General features: G+C 53.2%; 2 protein-coding genes across 2 annotated transcripts; both read left to right on the forward strand.

Moving 5' to 3' along the window:
• Window positions 1–3,485: 3,485 nt before the first annotated feature.
• Window positions 3,486–5,959, forward strand: HOXD11 (homeobox D11). Its single transcript, XM_031008418.3, has 2 exons — window positions 3,486–4,342; window positions 5,112–5,959. Exons 1-2 carry the CDS (start codon window positions 3,562–3,564, stop codon window positions 5,345–5,347), a joined length of 1,017 nt encoding a protein of 338 aa, XP_030864278.1. The 5' UTR covers window positions 3,486–3,561; the 3' UTR covers window positions 5,348–5,959.
• Window positions 5,960–12,879: 6,920 nt separating this feature from the next.
• Window positions 12,880–16,091, forward strand: HOXD10 (homeobox D10). Its single transcript, XM_004032835.5, has 2 exons — window positions 12,880–13,770; window positions 15,125–16,091. Exons 1-2 carry the CDS (start codon window positions 13,026–13,028, stop codon window positions 15,400–15,402), a joined length of 1,023 nt encoding a protein of 340 aa, XP_004032883.1. The 5' UTR covers window positions 12,880–13,025; the 3' UTR covers window positions 15,403–16,091.
• The last annotated feature ends 1,950 nt before the right edge of the window (window positions 16,092–18,041 follow it).

The following is an 18,041-nucleotide window of genomic DNA, read 5'->3' on the forward strand; positions in this document are numbered from 1 at the left end:
CTTCAGAAAGACAAATGTGTCCTCTGAAATGCTGCAGTCCAAGCGGGCCTCTTGACCAAGAAAACGGTTTTAAAACGAGAAAAAAACAGCATCTGGCATTCAATCAGCTGGGAACTCAGAGGGCGGCGGGGAAGGGGAGACGCTTTTAAGGCCTGGGGGTTCTTCCCCAGGGAGGCGGGCTGAGGAGACTTCCGGGATGCCGGCGGGTGGAAGAGAAATCTGGAATCGTTGTAAATATTCATGTGGGGGGATGCCCCTTCACCCTTCACCCGCCTCTCCCAGCTGCATTCCCCCCTCAGTGATAGTGGGGGAGGGCAAGGCGACTGCCCCACTATCCTTAGACAAAGGTGATCTCCCCATATTTTTGTTCTCCAGTCGCTTGACTTAAGAAGTCCATTCCGAAGGCTCTGCAGGGAAGGAACTGGCTCTGGGTGTTTTCCCTGCATTTCTCTTCTTTCGTTTCTTAAAAGAGCATAAATAATTAAAGTTTGGCAGGGAGGAAAAGATTTCTTGCAGAACTGTAGTGGCAATAAATGAAATGACTCAGAATCCCTTCCCCAGTCAGCTTTTACGAGAGCTGCCAGACAGTGCCTGTTCACGTTCTCCAGATACCAGGGGCTCCCTGACAAAGTTAAGGTCAAGTTAGTGTCTTATCTTGGGTGGCTCAAAATCACCGCATCGCGTCCCGGCGCTGTGCGGAAAGCTCTTTCTCGCGGAGCGGCTGGCTGCGCCCCGAAGGCCTGGTGCGCTCCCTGCGTTTCGGGTGGGGCCGCGCAGGCAAGGACAAGGCCACAGAGCCAGGGTCTTCATGGTAGGTTCTCGAGCGGGACGCGCGGGTCCGGAGGCTGCGGTTTTCCCTGGGTTTGGGGAATTGGGGTAGGAACTAGGAGGGAGCTGGGGCCAAAGAGCCAAGCGGGCTGGGACTGGAATGAAAGCGCTCTGGGTTGTGGAGTGGGTCGGGGGGCAAGGGTCCGCGCTAAGGAGCCGAAAGGGGCCGGCCGCCCCCTTCCCCTGTGCACCGGCGCGCCACTGCAGATGGCTCACCCTCCCCCGCCAAATCGCTGCTCCCGCCGGAGCTGCCGTCGCCATGTCGTTGAACTTGAATGGTTCGTCCTCCCATTTTCCCTCTTCGGCGGTCAGCAGGCTCCATATTGGGGGCGCCGGGCTGCCTGCACCCCACCCCGTGCCGCCAGCAGAGAGAAGGTGAGAGAATTTTGCGAACCTCCAGACACATAAAGACCCGGATTGAAGTCCTCGCAGCTGCCCTGGGTCCTGAGCTACCGCAGGGCCAGTGTGCAGCGTCCAGGGAGCCATTTTAGGAGAGAGATCCAGGGGCGTCGACCACGAGCCCGAAAGGGAGAGGCTTGGGCCTGGGATGGAGATGGGGAGGCAGATAAGTGTGCTGGGGGGTCTGGGTTGAGGAGAAGAATGTCAGCTGGAATCTGGGCGGGGGTGCCAGCTGCGGGGAGGGAGCACACAAGATGGGCAGTTCTAGTTGGGGGAGGCTCGATGCCCTCCAGTCGCCACAGACCTATTTGCGCAGTGTTGGGGGAGGGAAGCAGACATGGGAAGGGGCGGAGGAAGGAGAGAGGAAGGGAGAAAGTGAGGGAGGAGAAAAAGAGGAAGGGGGGGGTACATCAGCCAGAAAATAGATATTAGCTCAGACCACCCGCCTTTTCTCTGTCTGTCCGCACGGTGGGCAGAGCGCACAGCACCGGCACTGCAGCAGCCCGGGCCAGGGAGGGAACCAGCATCACAGCCAGCGCCGCCTGCCCTGGGTATAGGACTGAGGCCCAGGCCCCAGGGCTGGGATTGCCTGGGCGGAGGAATCTTGGGGAAAGGGGCAGCCTCCTGCCCTCGGTTCTGGGATTTGGGTTTGGGAAGAGACGGTTTACCTTTGAAAAGCGTCTGCTCTCTCGGAGGTGGGATCCCAGGCCTCGCCTGGACCCATGGGCTAGGAGAGGGTCGCGGCAGGCTGGGAGGAGAGTGAGGCCTTGGGGGAGTGGATGGGGTGCCCCACGAAGAGTCTGCCTCAGAGCCAGGTGACACAGAGGGGCTCCAGGAGGGAGTCAGGCTCCGCTGAGAGCCCTTAGAGAGACAACCTATCTTGGGGGAGGGGCTGAAGTGACCATGCAGACCCAAGGGTACCAGAAGAGCCTCGGGGAAACGCGGCGTGGATGCGCAGGCCTTGGCGGGGCTCCGAAGCAGTGAAGGGTCTGGGTATAAGGCGGACACCCAGGCTAGGCCTGAAAGCGGAGGGGTGAGGAGGACGAAGGTGCGAGTGTGGGGGGGTTGTCTCTTGTGGGGAGCCAGCGGGAAGCCAAGCACCCTGAGAGTAGGACTCCAGATCCTTTTGTTCACCAGACTCCCCAGATTCTAGGGAGGCCGGGGACCACGGGCTGAGCCCCCTCCTGGCTTCAGTGCTGAAGGGGAAGGCAGAGAGGCCACGGGGAGAGAGATAGAGACAGTGACACACGGCTTAGAGGAAAGGAGGGGAGAGGATGAGAGGACAGAGAGAGAGAGGAGAAGGGAGACAGGAAAGCAAGAGGAAGGAAGAAGGAAAGCGGAAAAGAAGAGGAAGGAGAGAAGTGAAGACAGGAGAGAGAAGGGAGAAGACTGAAGAGAGACCAAGCAAGGAGAAAGAGAGACAAGAACAGAGAGGGAAACCAGAGAGAAGGGAAGAGAGCCGGGTGGGCACGAAGGCCCCGGCCTGGGTGAGTGCCTGGGTGAGTGCCTAGGTGGTGAATGGCCTGGGTTTTTCCGAGGCCAGCACTCGCACCCTTGGGGTCAGAACCGGAAAGAGCCAAGTCACTCCGCTCTGAACGCGCTGGGCAGAGAAATATGTAAATCAGGGCTCCCTGCGCCCTGGAGAGTGGCGAAATTACGCCCGCCCGGTGAACAAGAAGCAACAAGCTCCCAGGCGGGTGAGCTGCAGAGGGTGGCAGAGTCGCGGGGGAGGGAGCGGCTGCAGTAAGGGGGGTGGGGTTCGGAACCTCACACCCTCACACCTAGTTCCTAGCTTCTAGGGAGCCTGGAGCCGGGGCTCCCCCCCCCCCCACCCCCGCTCGCTGCTTCTCTCCCTTCCCCCTTCCTCCCCCTCTTCCCCCTCCTTCCTCCTCCCCGCCGGCCTCGGTCCGCGTACTTAAAGCGGCGCGGGAGGGCGGACGCGGGCGGGCGGCCCGTTCGGGCGGTGGCAGATGCGCCCAGCGGTGGCAGCGGCCAGCGGCGCGCAGGTGACCGGCCTGAGGCGCAGCCTGGTCAGGGAGCGCCCGGGGAGAGCTGGCGGCAGAGGGCAGCCGATCCGCCCCCAGCGCGCGCGTCTCGGCGCCAGGAGCCGTCCCAGGGCGTGTTGGCGAGCGTTGATATAGATATAAGGACATTTCTCTTCATGGCGTCACGTGACATAATTACCACCAGAATCAATCAAGATGAATTGCACGTCAGCGCCCGGTGGGGATTTTTGCTTAGTTGATCCTGGCCCAAGCCTCTTGTGCAATCGATGGCTCAGGTTGGCTGCGCGGGGAGCGGCCAGGGGCTCGCTGGCGCGCACGCCGCGGAGCCATGAACGACTTTGACGAGTGCGGCCAGAGCGCAGCCAGCATGTACCTGCCGGGCTGCGCCTACTATGTGGCCCCGTCTGACTTCGCTAGCAAGCCTTCGTTCCTTTCCCAACCGTCGTCCTGCCAGATGACTTTCCCCTACTCTTCCAACTTGGCGCCGCACGTCCAGCCCGTGCGCGAAGTGGCCTTCCGCGACTACGGCCTGGAGCGCGCCAAGTGGCCGTACCGCGGCGGCGGCGGCGGCGGCAGCGCGGGGGGCGGCAGCAGCGGGGGCGGCCCCGGCGGGGGCGGCGGCGGCGCGGGGGGCTACGCTCCCTACTACGCGGCGGCGGCGGCGGCGGCTGCGGCGGCCGCGGCGGCCGAGGAGGCGGCCATGCAACGCGAGCTTCTCCCGCCCGCGGGCCGCCGGCCGGACGTGCTCTTCAAGGCGCCTGAGCCGGTGTGCGCTGCGCCGGGGCCGCCGCACGGCCCCGCGGGCGCCGCCTCCAACTTCTACAGCGCGGTGGGCCGCAATGGCATCTTGCCACAGGGCTTCGACCAGTTCTACGAGGCAGCGCCCGGGCCCCCGTTCGCCGGGCCGCAGCCCCCGCCGCCGCCCGCGCCGCCACAGCCCGAGGGCGCAGCTGACAAGGGCGACCCCAAGACCGGGGCTGGTGGCGGCGGGGTCAGTCCCTGCACCAAGGCGACCCCTGGCTCGGAGCCCAAGGGGGCAGCGGAAGGCAGCAGTGGCGACGGCGAGGGCCCCCCGGGAGAGGCGGGGGCCGAGAAGAGCGGCGGCGCAGGTAGGCACCGGGTACTGGGCAAGCGGTGGGCCCGGGGGCCGCGGGGGAGGGGGGGCGGCGGGGGCCTCCCTCTGCTTGCGCCTTTTTATGTGCTACTTTATAAGCATTCGAAGAGGTTTATACATCCTATAAGATTTCCCGGGCCGTTGTAAAGTGTGTTTATGGTAGGAAACCAATTTAGGTGGGCTTAAGGTAGACTTCGAGGAGGACATTAATCGCTGTGGAGAGCCTTTTCCCAGTTTTGGGCAGAGGGTTGCTAGATACCATGGAGGGAGGGAGGGAGATTTCAAGCCAGTGTGAGTGCATACACCGGAGCCTCCTGCTTTTAAGGGAGAGAGGCGGGGGGTGGGGAAGTGGGGGGAGTTTGATCCTTGCACTGGACTTTATCCAAGCCGCTAGCTGACGCGCGCCGCTGGAGTCAAGCAGATGCCCCGGCGGGCCTGCTCTTGTCTGTCTTCCCTCAGGTTCCAGTTTAGAGCCTGCCTTGCCCTCTGCTTCCCCACCTCCGTGCCAGGCTCTCTCTCTCTCTCTCTCTCTGTGTGTGTGTGTGTGTGTGTGTGTGTGTCCGGGCGTGAACACATGTCCACGCCCGCACTCTCTCCTGTGCCCGCCCATATATCATCCCCCACGACGCAGGCAGGGCCTTTCAGCCGCGGCAGAGAACGTCCCCAACTGGGCCAGGGCCTGGCCCTCGCTCAGTGGCCCGGGCGGGCGGGTGGGGGCTGTCAGGCAGCGGCCTCTCTCACCGCTTGGTCTCTTTGCCTTGCAGTTGCCCCCCAGCGGTCCCGGAAAAAGCGCTGTCCCTATACCAAGTACCAGATTCGCGAACTGGAACGCGAGTTTTTCTTTAACGTGTACATAAACAAAGAGAAAAGACTTCAACTCTCTCGGATGCTCAACCTCACTGACCGGCAAGTCAAAATCTGGTTCCAGAATCGCAGGATGAAAGAAAAGAAACTGAACAGAGACCGTCTGCAGTATTTCACTGGAAACCCCTTATTTTGAGAGCTCCAGGAAGCGCCCCCTCCCCAGCCCCACTCACCCACCCTCCTTCCCACCAGCCTGCTCTCCGCAGGCCCACTGTCCTTGGGTTTAATGACGTCTCTTCTCTGTGGAACTTCACGATTCCTTCCCACGGTCAACTCGGGACCTCCCAGCGACCACTGCAGCCTGCGGACGAGGCCGGGACTTGGCCGAGCGGATCCTAATAAGGGGAAAATGGTAAATGCAAACGTCCCTTTACAATTTTACCGCCAATGTGCTGTCGTTCCCCCTCCCCCCTCTCCGAGTCCTCGTGGGGACACGGCGGGGTCTGTAGGAAGTTGGGCCGGGTTGGGGGTGCTAGAAGGCGCTGGTGTTTTGCTCTGAGTTTTAAGAGATCCCTTCCTTCCTCTTCGGTGAATGCAGATTATTTAAACTTTGGGAAATGTACCTTTAGTCTGTCATATCAAGGCATGAGTCACTGTCTTTTTTTGTGTGAATAAATGGTTTCTAGTAAAATGGAGGTTACAGCTTCAATACACTGTATGAATTCTCCTCCTTGAGGTTTAGTGCCTCCTTAGGATATTTTAGTGGCCAGAACCCATGCAACTGAAAATCGAATGAAATACTTTTTAGTCCCACTAAAATAATAGTCGTACCCTCCCACCACCTCTAGGTTACACTAGTTTTAAAAATCATGTTAGTGATGAATTTCTGAATTGACGATGTGACCAAGCAATGCTGGCGCTGCCTTCTCCAGGCAGTAAGGCTGGGGCAGCAGGAACCTAAGAAGCAAACTCCCACCCCCACCCCTAGTCTAGTGAACTTGGGATTTCTGAAAAGACAGCAACCATTTTTAAAAACTGGTTAGAAAATCCAAATGATCTCTTACAAGCTAACAAGGAGCCACAGTCCCTTAAAAAAGAAGAAACCAAAATTAGAACCTTCCATTGAAGGGAGAAGTTTTTGAAAAGGAAGTCATCGTAGGTGGAGAGGGCTTGCTGGTGTCATAAGTGGACCTGGAGCAGGGAAGGTAAACCCTCCCCGCCCCCACTGAAATAGGGCCAGGAGCTGCAGACCCTCTCACGGCATTTATCGCTTCAAGTTAAAGAATGTGGTGAGGGCTCTACTGCACTTTATGTTGCAGGGCCAGGCCAGGCTGTTTACAAAACCTTGAACTGTCTAGACAACACCATAAAAGCCACAGTTCTAAACAGCTTAATTGGGTTATATTATACACCTTCTGGTGGGCCCAAAAGAGATTTCCGCAATGTGCAATAAACTGGAGAAGTGAGAAAAGCTCTCTCTCTGAAAAGAGTGAAGTGAATCTTATGACTCTTAACCTCTCCTAAGCCCAAAGACAAAATATAAATCTATAAATGCACAGTACCCCATGCATCTTCCAAGGAGTCATGCACTTCAAAATGCAATTTAAAAAATTGCTAAGCCTTATTTGGGAAGGAAAAAATAAGTGCATAAATGTATGCCTTTGAACTTCCAAAATGTCAAGGTCATCACCTTTAACCTTTCTGAATAATTAGGCGCCTTAAGGTTCTTCTTGATTTTCAGCTGCCACCCACTCTCACACATACATGCTCACATATATAGAGAGCCACACACACATTTATGACCACACAAAATCATACCAGGAGCTCACCATAAATCTAAGAAAATTCCTAATTTCAGGATCAATAACCTTAATTTCCCTGCAAACGTTTGTGTAATGCAATAGCAGTCAACCTCTTTTTAAAAATACTGATTAGATTAAAATGCCTTCTAGCTGCTTTCACTACAGCTAGGAAAGGCTGAGAATTCTGGCGGGGAGTCTTAAATAGTGGTCCTCTTTGCTTTAATGAAGAACTACAGTTTTGAAATCAAGCCTTTGAAAGAGGAAGTTCTGTGCAGCCTTACACCTTCATTAAATTTGAAAGCAATTTGCCACCCTGTGAAATAAATTATTGCACTTTCTACAATAAGGAACAAAAGGAAATATAGTTATAATGCTTTTAAAAGCATCCTTTGGTGAAAGATGCAATGGAAACAAAGCCTACAATCGAAAAATTTCGTTAAGAAGGGGATTCCTTTGGTATTCTAGACATCGGTTAAAATGTCAGTGCCCTAATAGTATGATCATTCCATGAGCTTAAAACTGTTTTTTTTCTTTCTGTTTCCATCTATTTTTTAAAACTGCATCTAAACGTAGCAAGCTTGTGTGCCCACCACCCAAGGCAAGCCGAACCCGAGATACCATTTTCCGTTTGCAGGGGCCTGGAGATCCACACGAGGGCGCGCTCACGTTCCAGAAGCCGCGTTTGACCAAGAGGCCGCGGTACCTTGTCTGTACAACACTGGATTCTAATAGGCGACCTCAACCCCTTAGAAACAGGCGGCAGCTAAGGTGTTTGCTAGTTTATTTGTTCTAAGCAGCCATGAGGTGTGAGAAGTTGTATAGAGACAGAAAACGGAGCAACTAGATTCACGAAACAGCCTAATCTTTGTCTCTTTAAAGACAAAGCTGTTGCAAAAGAACACCTTGGTATAACCAGATGGTGTGGAGCAGAGTTTTGAAAGATAAATGTATGCATTTTGAAAGATACCATAGCCACTGCTAGTTAATTAAATTAGGGAAAATCAGTTTTCTTGGTTTCAGTGTGGAGAGCCTTGTCTAGGGTTAGACACCCCCTACTTAACATCCCCCTCCCCCCGCAAAAACAACAACAACAACAAAAAAAAACCTTCATCGGTTTTACCCCCTGTCAGACCTCCTGGGATGATTAAAAGGCTTTTGTTTATAACAGATCAGGGAGCGGGCCACTTAGCCAAATGTCTCTCAGAAAAAATAAGATGCATGGGGGACTGGGAGAATCGTTCTGGGAGCCCGCGGCCGTGCCTGGAGTGCGCGGCTACCAGTGGCGACCGGGTGGCGCCGGCAGGACTGTGAGTTGGTGTGCCCAGGCCGGGCTGGGCTGATGCGGACACGGGAGGCAGCAGGCACTCGGGGGAAACGTTTATACTTCAAGGCGTTGTGGAACGGGGAATGTATTTGAAGCAAACGGGCTTTGCGTTTGACAGAACACTGGCCACCCTTCCAAGTTGCACGCCGGTCTTGAGCAGAGTTGAATTGTGGCTCTCAGAAGCAGTGCATTCGTTGCGTGCCCTCCTTCCTCCAGCAAAGCCCCTGACCTTGGGGAGGGCCTGTGTCCCCGTTCGGAGTTCACAAGAGAGGAGACAGGGCTCCCGGACATTGGCCTCTCTAAGGGAGGATGACTGCCCCCTTTCCCTCCCCGAAGTTCATTGTGAAGAGCCTGCAACCCCCAGAATTAGCGCTGGCCTTGTTGGCCCTCCAAGCCCTGGACCAAAGGCCCTGGGGCCTGCCGCTTGCCCCTCTCCCGGAGCTGGCCTCAGCTTTGGTGGGGAGGCCGGGGCTCCAGTGAGCCCCCCGGGGAGGCTCCAACGAGTGGCGTGGGTGTTCCCCGCAGGCAACCTTGGCTCCACTAGTCTGACCGCCGGTCCAGCTTGTCTATAGTGACGCTACCTTTCCCGAGGCTGAACGGGGTCCTCGGTCTATGTGAAGTGAGAGCTGCCCTCCCTAAATGTCGTTGTGTTCCTCTCAAGGCGGCCCCAGCGGCTGCACATCTGGCTGTGCGGGGGCCCCTCGGACTTGGCTGGCAGCCGCCTGCGAAACACCGCTTCTCAGCGGTCTGCAGTTCCTTTCCTCCCTGCGCCCAAGATGGGCCTGACAAGGGCCCGGGATCAGACCAGAACCTCTGGGGGCTGAAGACCTCTCCCCACCCCCATCTTTCAGAGTGTGTGGGGCTTGCGGAGAGTGGCCTTGGATCCCGAGGCGCCAAGGTCTCAGACTCTGAAGTGGAAGGGAAATGCGCAAAGTAGGAGTCTTTTGTGTCTGTGCAGAAGGAGGCTCTCCGGCCGCCGGCCCTTGTTGCACGTCTGGATAGACCCCTTATTGCATTGGTGGTAGACTCCCCGTTTGCCCCCTAGATTTCCTTTCACCTTGGCTTGGAGGTGCACAGTGCAACCCGGAGGAGCGCCCGGGGAAGACAGCTTTTAATTGACTCCATCCGCTCTGTCCCCAAAGAGTGACACAGCCCAGAGGTGGCTCAGAACCCTAATCCGGGGTGACCCTAAGAGCCCACAGGTCCACTCAGGCCCAGGGCTTCAACTTTTCTTCCAGGAGACAAGAGTGCAGATGCAAGCCACTTTTTGATTACAAATGCTAATTTCTTGTTCAAGCTGTTCTTTTAATTTTTCCCTGGAAAGAACTGTGGCAGGGAGAAGGGCGTCTTGGTACAAATATGGGTATTCATCTCCTTTATGGTGCAATATTGATTTATTATTAATGGTAACTGCTCCAACTGATCTAAAGATGATCGAAAACATCAGCTACATTAAATACTCGTAAGCAAAATAAAGGCTGGCCTGTAGAGCACTGCCTTTTTATTCCACTTGTCTCACCTCAGCCTTAGAGTCTTAGGCACACTTTCCATCCTTTGGGGCTCAGATCATTCTTTTGTATTATTTCTATCTTGCTCAATTTTTTAATGATAAAATATCTCAAAATATTGACAGTCTCTTGTCTCAAGGAGCGGGTCTGAAAGCAGAAATTTTAAAGATAAAAAATAGAATTTTGTGAGAACAGATTCAAAATTATGTCTGATATACACATTTTTGTCTGTGAGTAAAAACCTATTTAACTCTAACCAATATGGGAGTGACTTTGAGCTCAAAGCCACTGAAAGCTGAAATGGAAAGGTCCTCAAATTCTGAAGACACATCCTGCCTATTCTGGCTCACTGCAGACCTACCCGCCCGCAAGGAATTGCTTGTTTTTAGCCTGTATGTTTTCTTCATGTATAAATAAAGATTATGAAAGGGCATTTGATGGGCATAAAATTCCCGATTAGATTAAACAGTCTTGCCTTTCTTAGGGTAGGGAAAATTGGGCAAACAAGTTCCCAGCAGCTCTCCTGTCTGAGAGGCAAAAGGGCGACACTCGATACTGCTGGAGCGCCAAGCTAGTGTCACGGCGCCTGCGGCAAGCGAGTGCAGCGGGCACTTCATTCAGCTTTGGGCACGCTTAGCCCTGGCTCGAAACAAGATCTCTACTATGTGAGAAAGCAAATTTCAGGGCGCTGGTCAGTGGCTGTTAGCTTTGAACAGTACCTTAGCAACCTAGAGTCAAAAGTTATGTTTTGTCTTGTTTTGTTTTTCCTGCCATCCTCAACCGCCACCCCCAAGCTCGAAAACAGCCACCCCTGTGGAAAGGTAATGTTTAAACCTCAGGCTATGCTGGGATGCTGCAGCCAAAGCAGTTAGAGGCGCCAGGCTTTTAACCTGACAATGATGTTGTATTTGAACAGCTGCGTAAAGGTTTAAAAGGTCTGTCTCATTGCCACCGCGGAGTTTTTTAAAAGAGGTTATTGTTTGGGCGAGAGCACCGAGAGGGAACAGGCGAAACGGTCCCAAGGCCGAAAATAATGTTCAACGCTTGTTTCAACCAGGCCAGGGGAGATTCCTTTTTGGGAAGAGGGACAAAGGGTTTTTTGGGAAAGGTTTTTGTAAAGGAGCGGGCGGGCTACTAGGTCCCCCAGAATGCTGAGGCGCTTTAATGAACATCAGGCCCCAAAGAAATGTTCTATTGAGGTGGAAACCCAATTTACCCACAAGTTCAGTCTCTGGGCCTGAAATCCAAGGCCAGCCCATGCCCCAGCGAGTACGGGGAAAAGAGAACACAGATGCCCTCCCGGACTGAGAACTGGTTCATGGTCAGAGTTTCTGGGGCCGCTTTAGTTTCTTGGCTGGCAGGAAGGGAACCTGGCAGGCCGAAGGACGGCTCCAAGCCCTGGCCGGCCCCTCACTCAGGGCAAGTCTTTGGAAATCAAGGTTAAAGCTCCCCGCTGCTGCCCCGAGGCCCGGGCTTCTGCAGGGCGGCTCACCCGCCTGCAACAAGAGAGGGAGGGAGGAAGTTGTTGCAGTTTCTCATAAAACTCTGAGTTTCCATGGTGGTAGTGGTGGTAGTGGTGGTTCTTTAATGAGCCGGACCACAACCCCAGACCATATCCTCTTTATAGAAGTTTCCCTCACCAAAGGAAACAGAGAACTAAGATTCCCACCTCCTTCCCCTCCCTTACCCAAGCAAAGCCTTGTCAAATAATTTTAGGAATTGTCCAAAACTGTAAAACTCAACTTCTGACAAAAGTATAGCTTTTAATATTTGACAATTTGTATTAAAACAAAAATTGACCTTCTTGGTTAGCAGCGAAGGGAAAAAAATCAATAGTATAATTTTCAATAATTCATAAAGTGAACGCCATTATGGTAAATTTAACTATTAATCTTATCCTTTACAAAGTCTCGATTGATTTGTTAATAAAGTATCTTCCCATGTGTGGCAACAGCGGGCATAACTCTTTAAAAACCTTCAGAAGCAAGAAAATTACCAAGTAGCCCAAGAATGTAGATGAGAATTTTATTGATCGCCCTGATTCTTCTTAATATGTATTAATAAATTCCACAACCTTTTGTACCTTGCACTTGTCAGAAACCAGTGCTTTTACAAAATCCATAAAAGGAAAACATTTTTCTTTGCAGAAGAACCAAAATGACACCTTTGCATTTCTCTCTGTCCTTCTTGGCCCAGTCAGTTTTCTAAAACTTCTGGATTCTGAGGGTCAGAGTTTACCCTTTTCTTAAATTATTTTTTCCTTTCTTCCTTCCTTTTTGCCCTCCATTATCAGGGTGTGGGGAGAGAAACCTCTGTTTAGTTCTCCTGCAGGGAGCCCGAGGGACGCTTTCGCGGATAGTGAACTGCCGGCAAAGAATTGTCTCTGGGCTGAAAGCTCCCAGAGGTCCGGCCTCGCAGAGGTCAGGGTGTGGTTCCTCGGAGAGCCGAAGGCTCGTGTAGCCCGCCGGGGCGCATAGGAACCCGGAGCCAGGCAGGAGGACCGAGCGGGAGGACAACGCCGGGACCGACCCATCCATGGGGATCCGGGCCCGGCCAGCTGCTTGGCCTCCCGGCCCTCGCGGCCCATTTTGCCTCCGCCCTCCTAGAGACACCTTGGCCGCTTCTTAGCCCCAAGGGATCTTTCCTTTGGACCCCTGGGGTGGGATGTCTCAGGGCCCGCGGAATCCTACTCACCTTCCCGCTGGGCTGCCCGGGACTAAATTAACCAGCCTGCGCCCCCACCCGCTTGTCCTGGACCCGGCCCTCTTAAGCGCGTTCTGCCTGGGTGTGTGTGGGGGGAATGCTTCTGTGCGCTGGCGCCAGGGCACTCTGGCTTCCCTCCCCGTCCGTGCGTGTCCACTTGGAGGCCCCTAGAGCTGAGACTTTCCTTCCGCCGGTTGGGCCCCGGGGCCGAAGCGGGGGACGCGAGTGGGGCGGGCTGGCCGAGCGAGCCCTGGAGAGGCGGACGGGAGGGCGGCGGAGAGCGCTGGACCGGTTGTCTCCAGCGCGCACTATCGCGGGCGCGTAGTAGATGTCGCTGTTGTCCGTGCTTACGCGGCCGGCCGGCCAGGCTCTGGAGCACGTGACCCGAGAGGAGGCTGCGGCTCAAGGCCATTTTCAAATCTCATTGGCTTGGTTGTCATGTGGTCGGCAGAGGCATCCACAATTACACGGGGAATGTTTTCCTAGAGATGTCAGCCTACAAAGACACAATCTCTCTTCTTCAAATTCTTCCCCAAAATGTCCTTTCCCAACAGCTCTCCTGCTGCTAATACTTTTTTAGTAGATTCCTTGATCAGTGCCTGCAGGAGTGACAGTTTTTATTCCAGCAGCGCCAGCATGTACATGCCACCACCTAGCGCAGACATGGGGACCTATGGAATGCAAACCTGTGGACTGCTCCCGTCTCTGGCCAAAAGAGAAGTGAACCACCAAAATATGGGTATGAATGTGCATCCTTATATACCTCAAGTAGACAGTTGGACAGATCCGAACAGATCTTGTCGAATAGAGCAACCTGTTACACAGCAAGTCCCCACTTGCTCCTTCACCACCAACATTAAGGAAGAATCCAATTGCTGCATGTATTCTGATAAGCGCAACAAACTCATTTCGGCCGAGGTCCCTTCGTACCAGAGGCTGGTCCCTGAGTCTTGTCCCGTTGAGAACCCTGAGGTTCCCGTCCCTGGATATTTTAGACTGAGTCAGACCTACGCCACCGGGAAAACCCAAGAGTACAATAATAGTCCCGAAGGCAGCTCCACTGTCATGCTCCAGCTCAACCCTCGTGGCGCGGCCAAGCCGCAGCTCTCCGCTGCCCAGCTGCAGATGGAAAAGAAGATGAACGAGCCCGTGAGCGGCCAGGAGCCCACCAAAGTCTCCCAGGTGGAGAGCCCCGAGGCCAAAGGCGGCCTTCCCGAAGAGAGGAGCTGCCTGGCTGAGGTCTCCGTGTCCAGTCCCGAAGTGCAGGAGAAGGAAAGCAAAGGTCGGTATGAGCAGAGTTGCCACCCCAGCGGGGCGCGCAGCCCGGGAACCCGGCAGAGAGGGAGTGCCGGGGTTCCCAGCGCCGAGCCGGAGCCCGACTTGGCAGGTGCTGCTCCGCCTGGTTTTAGAGGGGTGATCTCAGCCCTGAGATAGTCCCCGCTTCTCCCCTGCTGCCCTGGCCCTCTCCGCCAGTCCTGGCCCCACGCTGATGGCGCCCGGGCAGAGGAAAAGCTTGCCGGTTTTATTTTTCCTGAGCTAGACCTGAACACAACAAAAGAACGCAAAGGAGACCTGCGGCTCATAAACACGACCCCAGAGCCTCTTTTCTCCTGCTCAGATTTGCAGTTCCAGTTTTGCCTTGAGCCCAGTGATCATGTTAAGGTGATCCAGGGCACCGTGTTCGTGTTCAAGTGTATGCACCCCGCATCCTGCGAGCTTGGGGGTGGTGAGGGGAAAGAGATGGCTGGGCTGGTTGGTGCTTGAGTTGGGAAACAGGGCTCACTGCCTTTGCTGGGCTAGGTAACCTTGGCTTTGTTTAGGAAAAGTGCTGCAGGCTTTGCAATCCGTCGGCAAAGAGGGCAAAGGCGGAGGGGGAGAGTGGAACCCGCATTGCCCTCCCTGCAAGGCCAGCCTTAGGGCTGGGCTAAGGCAAAGAGCCAGGGATCTGGCTTTTTGAGAAGGAACCCTCCTCCTCTCCCCCAGTGCTTAGAGGTGGGCCACAGTAGGGGGCTCCCTTTCTGGGGGGAATGCTTTAGTGTGGGGGCAAGAAAACATGAAAATTAAGGAAATTCTGGGGAATGCAACAATACCCAGGCAAGGTGGGGGAAGGTGTCTCGCTTCCCCATTTATCTTTTGAAAGAGAATGGGCACCTATAAACCTGACTGTCGGGCTCCCTGACTGCCTAGGAGAGGTGGGGAAGAAGTGGCAGATTTGGGGACCTGAGGCAGCAGTGGGGTTGGTAGGCTTGTCAAGGTCGTGGCGTATTCCCCTCCGTCCCTGTTAGGAGCTGAACCCTTAGAATGTTGCTGGGGAGATCTGGAAAGTTTACTATTCTACTAATGTTTTGTACAAGTGAGAAAGTTGAAAGAGAGAGCGAGAACCCAAATGCAGACTGTCCTGCCATCATGTCATTTAAGTAATGTGGCATCAATGTAAGATTCCCTTCCAAGGCCCACTTCATGTGAGTAATGTTTAATACTAGCATTTTCCAAAGCGGCCTGGCTGCCAGCAGGGTCACGGCCAAGGGTACATTTGAACAGACTGAAGAAAAAAACAAAAACAAAAACCAAAACCAAAAAACAAAAAAAAAAAAACCTCTTGATTTTTTTTCTTCTTCTCTCTTTAATTTTGTTAGAGGAAATCAAGTCTGATACACCAACCAGCAATTGGCTCACTGCAAAGAGTGGCAGAAAGAAGAGGTGCCCTTACACTAAGCACCAAACGCTGGAATTAGAAAAAGAGTTCTTGTTCAATATGTACCTCACCCGCGAGCGCCGCCTAGAGATCAGTAAGAGCGTTAACCTCACCGACAGGCAGGTCAAGATTTGGTTTCAAAACCGCCGAATGAAACTCAAGAAGATGAGCCGAGAGAACCGGATCCGAGAACTGACCGCCAACCTCACGTTTTCTTAGGTCTGAGGCCGGTCAGAGGCCAGGACTGGAGAGGGGGCACCGCGTTCCAGGGCCCAGTGCTGGAGAACTGGGAAAGCGGAAACAAAACCTTCACTGCTCTTTGTTTTTTGTTTTGTTGTATTTTGTTTTCCTGCTAGAATGTGACTTTGGGGTCATTATGTTCGTGCTGCAAGTGATCTGTAATCCCTATGAGTATATATATATATATATATATATAAACTTAGCACGTGTAATTTATTATTTTTTCATCGTAATGCAGGGTAACTATTATTGCGCATTTTCATTTGGGTCTTAACTTATTGGAACTGTAGAGCATCCATCCATCCATCCATCCAGCAATGTGACTTTTTCATGTCTTTCCTAACACAAAAGGTCTATGTGTGTGGTTAGTCCATGAACTCATGGCATTTTGAATACATCCAGTACTTTAAAAATGACATATATATTTAAAAAAAAAAAAGATTAAGAAAACCCAGAAGTTGGAGGGAGGGGGACTTAAAAAGCACATTACAATGTATCTTTTCACAAATGAATTTAGCAGTTGTCCTTGGTGAGATGGGATATTGACGATTTATGCCTTGTAGCCTTTCCCTTGTGGTGCATCTGTGGTTTGGTAGAAGTACAACAGCAACCTGTCCTTTCTGTGCATGTTCTGGTCGCATGTATAATGCAATAAACTCTGGAAATGAGTTTGCTCCCTCTGCTTTCTGAAATGGAAATATGTTATGGTGGAAATGAAAGCCTATGGTGAGATTATCTTCTGGTTACACTCCCTGTTTGGGGCATTTGGGCAGGGGAGTGATAGACTAGTAGGGGAAGGGAGATGGGGGAGAAAAGCTGGAGGAGGCCTAGGGTGTTGGATTTTGGCAGTGGTTGGGGGAGAGGAATTATAAGCTAGCTTGAGAGTGAAGTTTTCATAATTGGGAGGAAGGGGAGTCTCCTCTTTCCTTTCCCAGTCCTCAGTGATAGTAACATAATTGCGCTCTCAATGGGTGTGAGCTTTCCTCTGGCCTGAACCTGGTAAGTAAGCCTATACCCCAAGCCACTTTCTCCTCAAAGCTTCCCATTTGTGTGTTTTCTGCTCTTTGGTTTTGGTTGTGTTGTTTTTAATGCTTTCAGTGGCGTCTTGGTGATTTCTGGCTGGCGAGCAATCATCAGGGGCTAGGTTGAAGCTAGTCTTGCCCACCTGGAAGTTGCCGGCCTCCATTACAGGAGCAAGGACAAACAGCAGTGTAGCACTGCAGCGGATCCAATTCTGCCCCCTTTCCCTCAGCCCTACCCCCATCCCAAGCGCAAGACAGCCAGACCCCAGAGAAGCCGAGGATGGGTGAGTTTTCCCATCCCACTTTGCCTTGATCTCCTTGTGGACGGGTTTTATGCTCAGTCATTACCTTTTAGTGGCCCACATGAAATTTTTTTAAAGGAAGAAATGAAAAGATTTTCCCCAGTCTTTCCTCTATTTAATTACAAAATGCTGGTGGGAACTGCTGCATCTGGGATGCAAGAAAATGCAGAAAGGGTGACTGAAAATTTTGCAAATGAACATGACTTCCCCTGAAGTCTAATGTTCCATTCGCTGCCATGGTCCAGGAGACTCCCACCAGCTTCCACCGGCTTCAACAGGATCCCCACTAGAGAGCCCAGACTTATCTAGTCCTGTCGGGGAAAAGGGAGAAGAGGCCTTGCAGGAGAAAGCTAACAGAAAATTCGTTACCCGAGGTCCTGCCTGCAGTTTCAAATAGCTTCCAACAGTTTTACAAAACACATCCTTTCCATTTCTTCCTTTTAAATGTTTCCCTAAGAACGATCCATTTAGGTGCTATAAGTCCTCAGCCAGGGAGTCTCTGGGACACTGGCATTCAAAATTTTAAACTTCCGCCCCAAAACCAGGAACATTCCAAGACAGAAATCTTTTAGGGGGCCATTTCCTGGGGGTGGGGGAGAGGGCTTGGAATCAATGCTAGATTGAAAACGTTGTAATAGCTTTGCCCCAGACTTAACACCGGTTGGGCAGGAGGAGGGTAATTTTTATTTAGCCGTTTCTCCGGTCATGTGGGGAACACCATTAGTTGTTGATAGCGGGCCATGTATCCGAGGAAAGCCTGAGCTACAAGGCAAAGGCATCCCATCTGGAACAAAATCAGAAAGCTATTGGCAAAGGTAATCAATCAGGCCATAAATAGCCATTTACCCGCTTCCTTTTCGGGGCTGGAGGTGGGCCGGGAGCCCTCCAAGGGTGAGCTCGGCAACTTGTAGAGCGAGGAATATGCCCTCCGCTGACGGCGCCCCGGCCGCTTTTGTCTGGGCTCCCAGCCGGGCTTCCGAGGCTTTGTACCATGGATTTGGGAGTGACAATGGGCATTTCCCTCAGATTCAAGGCTGCTCAACCTCACCTCTGTAGGGGGAAAAAAAATCAGAAGGGAGTGGCCCAAGGACCTAGCCATTCGGCCGAATTTTTTAGACATTTTAGGAGTCTCCTCCGAGGCCTTTAAGTGCGAACCGCGCGAAGCAGCCCTGCCCGGGGAGACTCGCTGAGGCAGGGCTGAGGCGGCGGGCGGGAGCAAGCTGCTCTAGCATTTGGGCTCTGCCCTGTGGCGTGTTCTCTTCCAGGGCCTTTCCAGCATCATCGGAGAAGACGA

This window comes from Gorilla gorilla, chromosome 11, assembly GCF_029281585.2.
Source record: "Gorilla gorilla gorilla isolate KB3781 chromosome 11, NHGRI_mGorGor1-v2.1_pri, whole genome shotgun sequence".
NCBI classification, from domain to species: domain Eukaryota; kingdom Metazoa; phylum Chordata; class Mammalia; order Primates; family Hominidae; genus Gorilla; species Gorilla gorilla.

What these genes read in the sequence shown, in the direction of transcription:
- HOXD11 (XM_031008418.3), top strand. Translation starts at nt 3,562, where the DNA reads ATGAACGACTTTGACGAGTGCGGCCAGAGCGCAGCCAGCATGTACCTG. An exon ending in CGAGAAGAGCGGCGGCGCAG is followed by an intron (nt 4,343 to 5,111) that starts GTAGGCACCGGG and finishes TTTGCCTTGCAG; the next exon opens with TTGCCCCCCAGCGGTCCCGG.
- HOXD10 (XM_004032835.5), top strand. Translation starts at nt 13,026, where the DNA reads ATGTCCTTTCCCAACAGCTCTCCTGCTGCTAATACTTTTTTAGTAGAT. An exon ending in GCAGGAGAAGGAAAGCAAAG is followed by an intron (nt 13,771 to 15,124) that starts GTCGGTATGAGC and finishes TAATTTTGTTAG; the next exon opens with AGGAAATCAAGTCTGATACA.